The sequence below is a fragment of the Grammomys surdaster genome, unplaced genomic scaffold, assembly GCF_004785775.1.
Source record: "Grammomys surdaster isolate TR1022 unplaced genomic scaffold, NIH_TR_1.0 194, whole genome shotgun sequence".
Taxonomy (NCBI): domain Eukaryota; kingdom Metazoa; phylum Chordata; class Mammalia; order Rodentia; family Muridae; genus Grammomys; species Grammomys surdaster.
Window position 1 is genome coordinate 4,612,876 of NW_021604639.1, and position 10,250 is coordinate 4,623,125.

The 10,250-nt window shown below is 43.7% G+C and overlaps 1 protein-coding gene across 1 annotated transcript in view; it reads left to right on the top strand.

Annotated features, from left to right (window-relative positions):
- Positions 1–10,250, top strand: part of Ryr2 (ryanodine receptor 2) — a 424,465-nt gene that overhangs the window by 238,050 nt on the left and 176,165 nt on the right. The window contains exons 37-39 of the mRNA XM_028769855.1: positions 1,769–1,995; positions 6,316–7,114; positions 9,256–9,456. Coding sequence (XP_028625688.1) covers positions 1,769–1,995; positions 6,316–7,114; positions 9,256–9,456 — 1,227 coding nt within the window. The remainder of the gene's footprint in view (positions 1–1,768; positions 1,996–6,315; positions 7,115–9,255; positions 9,457–10,250) is intronic.

Consider the following 10,250-nt stretch of genomic DNA (forward strand, 5'->3'; position numbering starts at 1 on the left):
TATATATATATATATATATATATATGATGGAAGGAAGGAGAATCTGGTTGAATCAACTAAGGAAGGGGTAGCTGTGAGCGAGGCTGAGAACAAGCCACCAGGAGCATTTATTTGAGGAGAACCGAGGAGGCAGGTTATAGAGGCCACTGCATGTGCAGACTCTGAGTGGCAATGGTCACAGACCCAAGCTGACCTACAGTGGTCAGTGGACCTTGAGGTGACGGAACGTGTAGATGTGTTATGAAGGAGGACTTTTGGTGAAGGGAGTGGGAGACTTTTCACTAAGTGGTAGGAGAAGCTATATCATGGCGAATTCAGGAAGGAATGTGGCATGGCAAGAGGAGTGTGTGTGGATGGAGGTCACTTTCCTTCTCTCTGCTGCTTTGTGAGTTCCTAGGGAACGATTCCAGCAGCCTCCTGGTGAGGTTTCCTTTATCCTTGCTATTTGACTTGTCACACTACAATCTGAGTGATCCTCACTGTTTTAAATCATGAGTCAGATCTTAGCATCTCATTGCTCAGAACACTAAAATCTGTGTGTCCCCAGGGATGAAAATCCATGTCTAAACCATCACAGACCTCTATTCGTTCCCCCACATGGCCCTTGCTCTCTCCTGGGCCGCTGCCCCCATTCCCCGGCTGTCTTGGGATTCCTCTGTAGCCTCCTGTCCTGCTTTTCTTTACATCTCCAACAAGATCAGCGGAAGCTGTAGGAAGTAAGAGCCCTGTTGGGAGTGTTCATCAACATATCCTCAGTATCTAAAACAGTGTCTGAGCTCTGGAGTAAACGTCTTTTTCCAGTTGTAAGAGGGAATAAGAAATATCAAGGAGAGCTCCTGTAGAAAACAGTCCAGGGCTCTCCAAAGGGAAGGAGAGGCTGAAGCTGGGGCAAAGATGGCGACTATGTTGTTGTCCTAGGCTCCTCTGAGAGGCAAGCAGACATGTTGTCAGGATCATACATGAACAAATACTTCTGAGCAAAGCAGAGACCTTTCCTTCTGAAATGAGAAGAATTAAGGCTGGCTTAAACAGCCCATTCCAGGTTGGGAAAAAAGAAATAAAGCGTGCTGATTAACATCAAGTTCTTGACTTTCATGGGAGAGAGATGGGTTTATCTACTGTATTTTGCAGGCTAGATAGAATGTGCTTAAAATGGGGGAGTGGGTGGCGGTGGGTAGATGATGAAGGAGAGCTTAGTAGAATCTCCTGAAGTCAAAGTGTCTGGTACTCAAAAGGCATGCCAGTTTCCCCGGAGCCCAGTCCAATGAAACATCAGGATCAATACAGGCTTAACCTTGGTCATACTTGCATGGCACTCATGGGGAAGACACACCCCTAACTGTTTTCCCTGCCTCCAAATCCTGACATTTCAGCTGTTTTCTTGACACATTTTTCTCCATTTATTCTTGAAGGATTTTTTGTTTTGTTTTGTTTTTTTCGAGACAGGGTTTCTCTGTATAGCCCTGGCTGTCCTGGAACTCACTTTGTAGACCAGGCTGGCCTTGAACTCAGAAATCTGCCTGCCTCTGCCTCCCAAATGCTGGGATTAAAGGCGTGTGCCACCGCCCAGCTTTGAAGGAAAATTTTCAAAAATATTCTATTATTTCTACCTGCACAATCTAAACTCTCAGTGCATTTTATTTACACCGGCTCTTTTCTATGCAGAATATGAGTCAGTGTGTTAGCAGCCCCAAGTGACATGAACAATGATCTCTCTCTCTCTCTCTCTCTCTCTCTCTCTCTCTCTCTCTCTCTCTCCATGCTCTAGAATGTGATGCCTCTCTCAGCGGGATTGTTTAAGAGCGAGCACAAAAACCCCGTGCCTCAGTGTCCTCCACGTCTGCATGTGCAGTTTCTGTCGCATGTCCTGTGGAGCCGGATGCCCAACCAGTTCTTGAAGGTGGATGTCTCTCGAATCAGTGAACGCCAAGGTTGGCTGGTACAGTGTCTGGATCCTCTGCAGTTCATGTCCCTCCATATCCCTGAGGAGAACAGGTGAGCCTCAGGCACTTTTCACCATTTGAAGTGGTATTTGGAATTAAAGTCTCCAAGAGGGGAGGTTTGGGTGTTTCAAAAGAGTAGTCAGGTACAGAAGGTAAAATGTGAGGGCTTAAATCTCCAGCAGCTGTGTGCAAAAAGTCTGACATGGTGGCCTGGGTTTGTAATCCCAGTGCTGGTGGGGTAGAGATAACAACATATCTTTGAGGTTCACTGGGCAGCCAGCCTAGCCCCCACCCCAAAAGTGAGTGTCTTATGAGGAATGATACCCATGGCTGGCCTCTGAACTCTACACACGTCCACACACACTTCATGCTGCCTCCCACCATGGCCTGTGTAGCTCAGGCTTGAGTGTGTTTCTCTACCACTTTGTTATTTATGAGACTTACTAAAGCAATAACATGCAGAACTGGGAGAGCTTGAGGGTAAGATGCTAGGAACTATATTATAAAACTCTTCATTTTAACCATGTGTGAGTCCAAGAAACTTAAAGAGCAAAAGCCATGAAGACAATGAGAGGACTTCAGTGGCAGGCGTATGCGTGGTCTAGGCAGCAATGACAGTGTCAAGGCTCTGCTTTCTGGTTCCAGTCTTTTCCTGTGGCTTCCTTTAAAATCACAGAGGTTTCACTTCAGCCATCTTTGTTATGGGTTAGGAACTAAGGTTCTTAGGCTGTGCATTAAGGTAAGGTATCAAGGTAACATGGAAACACTAGGTCATAAACTAAGTGCAAGCTTGGCTTGAAGACAAGGCAAGACTCATTATATAGCCTGACTCTCCCTCTCAAGTCTTTGATTTTCAAGTAATGATAGGGCTAGGCTGAATTTTAGATCTTCATCAGAGGTTGATGAGAGAAGGGGAGTGAGCAATCCGAGCTCCTTTATAGGGTACCTGTGACTCAGTGGTCATCTCCACTCCTGGGTGTACATGCACAATACTAGTTAGACAAGTAGGATATAGACTTAAAGACATTCATACCATACATATTTTGAACAAAGAAGAGGACATGGATTTAAGAAGAGGATGGTGTGTGTGTATGTGAGTGTTGTAACTCCAAAGAGTTTGGGGAAGTGATAGATACTATGAAAGTTGATTGTGTTCATGTATAAAATCCTCTTGATATTTTTGTTATTATTGGTTATATATGTATGTATGTTGTTACTGTATTATTTTAAACCAGCAGCACCTGGTCTGTCTTGTGTTACTGAGCCACCATCCATGTTCCTGACTAGGCTAGGCCTGAGGTCACAAGCAGCGGCAGGTATTCTTGCCACTGCTCTGCTCAGGCCACCAGAGACACTGGCCCTGCCAACCACAAGACACCAGCATGGAAGGTGGCTCTGCCAATCTTCCATGCTGTCTCCAAAAGGTTGGGCTGAGCCCAGACCATCCTGCCATCCACATGGTACCTGGTAGAAATGAGACTCTAATGGTTAAAGATTATCCAATAGCTTTATATATTTGGTAATGCTCAAATTAACAAGATGCCCACACAATTGGAAGTGTTAACCAATTAACTAACCTAGATATAAGTTGTTACCCAGGATTGCTCTCCATACATTCGTGGCTCTCCAGTGCTGCTACATCTCTCCTCCCTTAGCTTCTCCTCTTCTATCTCCTCTTCCTCTCCTTACCCCTCTCTCCTTAGCTCCTCCCAAAATACCAAGTTTAATGCAGCGGGAAATATACTGCTACAGTATGTATGTATGTATGTATGTATGTATATATGTATGTATATGTATGTATACACACATATTCTTTAGATGATTAGATTGATTTAGTTCTTTCTGTATGAGGAAGCATTTTATCAGAAGTTTGTAACTGATGATGTTACAAAATAAAGAACGAGGAAGAGAAAGCACTAGAGAAGAGTTATTTTTTTGTGCAGGAAAGATTCTCCTCTCTACTGGTAGAAAACTTTACACACATTAGGATATTTTGTGATGGCTTGATGAGAAACAGAAGGTGTTTTATCACTGATATTGTCTGTGATAAATACAGTATGTAAAAGAATAATTTAAACGTCTAGAGTTTATACATGATTTGGGATTTTCCTAAATGTGAGGAACACAGCTGCATTGAAAAAAAATAACTGAAATTAGGTTCCTGAGATGGCAAGGGGGCGCCTGGATAACTACAGCAAGGGAAGATAGGTTCTCAAGTGACAACATCACCCTGCTTTAAGGTCACCCTGACCTTAGTGACCAATCATGGCCTGGCCTATGTCAGGATCCCCTACAGACACAGGGAAATCTGATAAGACCTGCTTTCCTGAGGAAAAGAGTCCCCAGTGGCATAAGAAATCACTGAAAGTTAGGAATCATAGTAGGTATGTGCCAGCATTTTGTGGTTTTCCTAATGTACATTGTAATTGTTATTTAATTTTAAGACCTGGCCAGCCTGAAACTTACCATGTAGATCTAGATGCCTTCAACGACAAAGAGATCTGCCTGCCTCTGCATCCCTGGTGCTAGTGATGAAGGAGTGAACCACCATGTCCAGTATTCTTTTTCTTTTTTCTTTATATGTATGTAATCCATATGTGTTCAGGTTCTTGTGGAGGCCAGAAAGGGCCATTGGATTCCCTAGAGTTGGAGTTATTGGCAGTTGTGAGTAACCTGTTATGGGTCCAGGAAGAAGAGCAAGTGCCCTCAACTTCTGAGCCATCTCTCCAACCTTGCAATTATTATTTATTTTCTTCTTTGGGGAGGGATGTGGCTTTCTCTCCTCAACTGGAAAGGGAGCCCTTCAATGGCCGCAAGCTTGTTCGTGCTCTTCACACTGTGCACAGTGCTTAACGTGTTCTACACAGCAATGTCTGATGAGTAAGTGAATATCATTGAGATATGAAATAGTTCCTCCCTCAGAAGCTGTTAAAGGTATGAGTTATATTTGTCAGGCTTTGACATACTAACAACCTAGAGAAATCAGTAGCTCTCTAGTGAACATTTGTTTCTGGCTCAAGTTCTATGGGTCATAGAACTATTGCTCTTCCAGGCTGGCAGTTGAGGAAGAAAACTGGAGGAAGGCTTTTCTGGATGAGCAGGTCCTTCTTTTCATGAGGTTATGCCATGGATCTGCTTGTAATGCCAGTGTCTTCTTGCACTATCTATATGATTTAAATTCAGTAGGATGTGGACATATCCAAGAAACAATGTGCATTAACAGAAATGAGGTGTTAGGTATTACCTGGCCATGTGGTTTAAGTGAAGCAGAGTAAGCTGACCTAAGGGCCCAGGCTGACATAGATAAGGTCACTGCCATCAGAGATGCTACTTACAGCACTGGAGGGAGGGATCTGGGAGACTCAAAACTAGTCAAAGTGAAGAGAATATGAGACTCTGGAGTGCTCAGCCCCCAGATGAGACATTTTTATTACCCCTCCCCCAAGGCTCAGGGAACCCTGTGGAAGAGGGAATAGAAGGACTGTAAGAGCAGATGATCAGGGCGGATTGGAGCAAAGCATGGCCTTCTGGGTATGACTGAGTCCCTGCACTTACAAATGCCCAGCAGCTGCTGAGGCCATCTGTATATGACCTGCATGAGATCAGGCCAATCAACATTTTAGGATGGACTGGAAGGGCCCTCCCAAAGCCCATAATAGAGTTAATAGGCGTTGATGGCTACTGGGAAAAGGAGAGTCAGTTTTAGTTTATTGAAGGGTGTGTGGTCCCTAGTAGGCCTATTGCACTCCTGTGGATGCCCTCACATCCGTGAGTATATGAAATTATCAAAGAAGAAAATAATAATAATAAAAAAGAGTTCAGGGAGTTACTCTTTTATTTTGCTAAGAGGAAAATGCCATTTGCATTTCTTGTTTCATGAGCTGCATGCATGTACCCTGTACCATGCATGGGTCGATCTGGTGGGTGATGCAGGGTCAGTGCAGTATGCCTGAGGATAGGCATCAGTGGGATGAGAGCTCTGTTTGCTCATTTCTTACCTGTTGGGGTCATAGTGCAGAGACAGTGGCACTACAGACCAAGGAAAAGCCTTTTTTTCACTTCATGTTAGCTTGTTGTAAAAGGAAAGGCAGGATTCCCCCCACCCCAAGAATTCTCAGGCTCTGACATTGGGGAATCCCAGGCTTGGGCTGAAACACCCATATCTAAAAGGGTGCTTACAGCCTCACTACCAGGGAGGATGAAGGAAGTTCTAGATGAATTTAGGATTGACACATTCAGCTTAAATCCTCTAAGTAAGAAAACATGTAGGCCAACTAGAAATGATTTGCAAATACTGTGAAGCCACTAAGTGTCAGAAGATTTAAAGATGTCGGGGCCTGCTCCCTTAACCCTCCCCTCCTTCCTTCCACAGATCTGTTGATATCTTAGAGCTGACAGAGCAGGAGGAGTTGCTGCAGTTTCACTATCACACCCTCCGCCTCTACTCTGCTGTCTGTGCCCTTGGGAATCACCGGGTAGCTCACGCACTGTGCAGCCATGTAGACGAACCTCAGCTGCTCTATGCCATCGAGAACAAGTACATGCCTGGCTTGCTGCGAGCTGGCTACTATGACCTGCTGATTGATATCCACCTGAGCTCCTATGCCACCGCCAGGCTCATGATGAACAACGAGTTCATCGTCCCTATGACAGAGGAGACAAAGAGCATCACCCTCTTCCCAGATGAGAACAAAAAACATGGCCTTCCAGGAATAGGCCTCAGCACCTCGCTCCGGCCTCGGATGCGCTTTTCCTCTCCTAGTTTCGTGAGCATTAGCAATGACTGTTATCAGTACAGTCCCGAGTTTCCACTGGACATCCTCAAGGCCAAGACCATCCAGATGCTCACAGAAGCAGTGAAGGAGGGCAGCCTCCATGCGCGGGATCCTGTGGGTGGGACCACGGAGTTCCTCTTTGTGCCCCTCATCAAGCTGTTCTACACCCTGCTCATCATGGGCATCTTTCACAATGAGGATTTGAAGCACATCCTGCAGTTGATAGAGCCCAGTGTGTTTAAGGAAGCTGCCGCTCCAGAGGAGGAAGGAGGCACCCCAGAGAAGGACATCAGTATAGAAGACTCCAAGCTGGAAGGCGAAGAAGAAGCTAAAGGGGGCAAAAGGCCCAAGGAAGGCTTGCTCCAGATGAAACTCCCGGAGCCCGTTAAACTACAGGTAACTGCGGAAAAATGGAGGGACTTTCAGAATTGCTAAAGTGTTAAAGTAGTAGAACCCACCTGGCTTCCTTTCTCTCTTGTATTGCTCTTTATAAATATACTTTCTACTCTTAACCTTCACAGTTCACTACCCATTCATTCGTGTGTCTCCCCATGTTTCTCCTAACCATTTCACCGCCCCCCCCCATGATAGTGGTGTGAATTTGAGGCACAATTGTCCCGTTTCCTCCCACCTCCTCTGTTGTTCATGTTAGAACATGCACATACCTCTCTGCTTAGAAAGCAAGAGTGATCTTTTCCAACATGTATGTAAAGAGTCTAGACATTGCCTGGCTCTGTGTTCACCAAGGTTTATGGAGTTTGCTTAATTCATGCCTCTTCGGTGGTTTAGTCTAACATTTGAGTCATTGGCATTAGTTTATTAGCATTAGTTCATTGGTATTAGTTCATTGGTTTTGAGTTTTGCTCATCAACTCAGTAAGCATCAATGGAGTTGTATTCTGGACCATGTGCTTGGTGTAGAGAGAGGGAAACAAGTATGAGTTCTGCCTTCTAGAAGTGCACAGTCTCTAGGGAAATTTGTACCTGATCATGAATTTCTTTTTAATATCAATGCCAAAGATGAATTGCTAGAAGAAAGCTCTTTGGAGTTCTGTTAGAGGGAGAAGAGTCTTTGTAGGTGGTGATTTTTCAGCTGAGGTCAGGTAGAGAAGCTGAGGTTTCACAGGGGCAACCAGGGGAATTGGGTAGAGGGTCTAGGAGCTTTATACACACAGCAGACAGCACAGCACAGGGCCCGAGGCTGGATAGGTGGTTGTTCCAAGGAAAGCAGAGCAGGTGAGATAAACATAGCAGCCTAGAGTCTGTTTCTTCAGCAAGACTTGTCCAAACCCAAGGGCACAGTGCCCTCATGGCACCCTGTACTTTGACAGAAGACTTGGAGGAAGAGGAAGAGAAGAGATTACGAGTTGAAATGATCATACTACTTTGACATGCAGGATTTTTTAAAGTTTTCTTTTGGACTACTGTGTGTTTGCTACAAAGGGTGTTGAGTATAGTTGTGATTTTTCTAAATTAGACTCATATTCTTTTATAGGCAGCTTACTTTATAAAATACTTAGTTTCGTTTACATGTATGTAACTATGTGGGGATATAGACCTGTTAGAACAGGTACCCACAAAAGCCATAGTAGAACATCAGACACCCTAGAGCTGGAGTTAGGAAGTTTTTAGCCACCTGGCGCGGGTACTGAGAACTTTACTCAAGGCCCCTGGAAGAGCAACAAGCTCTCTTAACTCTGAACCATCTTTTCAGCCCCTGAGTTTCTGTGCATTTTTTTTTCATGTGTTCCTTGGAATTTCACCCAAGGTCTCATACTTCCTGGGCAAGTATTCTACCATAGAGCTATATCTCCAGACCTTTCACAGACACAGTGATCAGCAAACGTTTCTCAACAAATACTCTACCAGTTAAAATTTATTTGGTTTTCTATAAGAAATCACCAAGCTAGTCACTTAAGCAGTGAGCTTTCACCTCAGAAGCAGCTTGTATATGACCAGCACGTTCTGACCCTTCTGGCCCTGGATCAGGGATTCAGTGATATCTAAGCTCAGCAATGTTCACTCTGTGTTCTTTTTCCTAATGGTACATTGGTATAGAAACAGATTCTTAGACCAATGATAGATGTGAATAGACCCATAAAATTCTAGCCATCATGACAAAGCCACTAAAAACATACGTAGAAGGAAAGACACCCTTCCTCCAACAAGGAGGAAGCTATAACCCAATTGAGTTATAACCCAATTAAATGCATTTTGAAAGAAAGGCATTCTATTTTCCAACCAATCATAAAAACCGTCCCAGAACATCCCTCTGTGAACTCTTTCTTATTTATCCATTGGCTGCTCTGCCTGTGGTACCACAGAGGACCTCTGAATGATTACCTCCTGCAGGGGCATGCATTTACTATGCTGGCTTGTACATGTTAGCTTCATTCAGTAAGACTAAAGACATTTTCTGCTTGTCAAGTGTTAGGATTCTGTGTTTTAGAGATAATGGGAAACTAAGAACATTTAACACTGGTTATGACTTGATACACATTAAATATTAATGCTATGTCTTTTAAAATCTTTTCTCAGATGTGCCTCTTGCTTCAGTACCTCTGTGACTGCCAGGTTCGGCACCGGATCGAAGCCATTGTAGCCTTCTCAGATGACTTTGTAGCTAAACTCCAAGACAATCAACGGTTCAGGTATAATGAAGTCATGCAAGCCTTAAACATGTCTGCTGCACTCACTGCCAGGAAAACCAAGGAGTTCCGGTCACCACCACAGGAGCAGGTACCAGAGTGGAATTGAAGAGTTTCTTTCTCATTTTGGAGTTGTAGAGCAGTCAGGATCTGTGCATTATAAAATCGCATGACAAGTGATGAGTGGCTTTTTCTTTTCAGTTCTGTTGAAATTAGCTATGCTCATTTGGTCAGTAGTCTCAGTTTCACCAAAAGAATTTACCTGGTCACAATAAACTATTATTAATTATTTAATGAGATATTGTTATACTATTTGATAAATAAGTAACTGATCACTAAAAGGCATCATCAGGTCAACTAGAGTTGGTTCAAGGAAGTTAGGATGGCACAACTTGATGTTCCACAAATAGTGACAATATCCAACCAGAGAAGGGACAACTTTTACTGACCTGGGTCACTTCAAATAATAGAAACCCTGCACTCCAGGAGCAGACACTAGGTTCACTTCACTTTAGCACTCTTGTAGAAGAAAGGGCCAGTAGCACAGGGCCCTTTATCTAAGTCTTCCATTGGCTAGTGTCAGAGAACGCTAGCTAACACGAGAGTAAGATCCAGAGCTCACAGCATCACACTGAAAATGGTCATATTTGAGTTAAAAATCTCTCCTGTGACCAACAGTTGGAAAAGGTCTAAGTGAACAAAGAATATACCAACACTGAGACTGTAGTTCTTACTATCATGACAAAGCTATGCTCACTAAACTTCTCTAGAATGGGAAAAATAGATCTTAGCAAAGAAGAAAAGGCCAAAGAAGAACCTGGGACATTTTAGATAAAAACAAAACAAAACAAAACAAAACAAAACAAAACAAAACAAAACAAAACA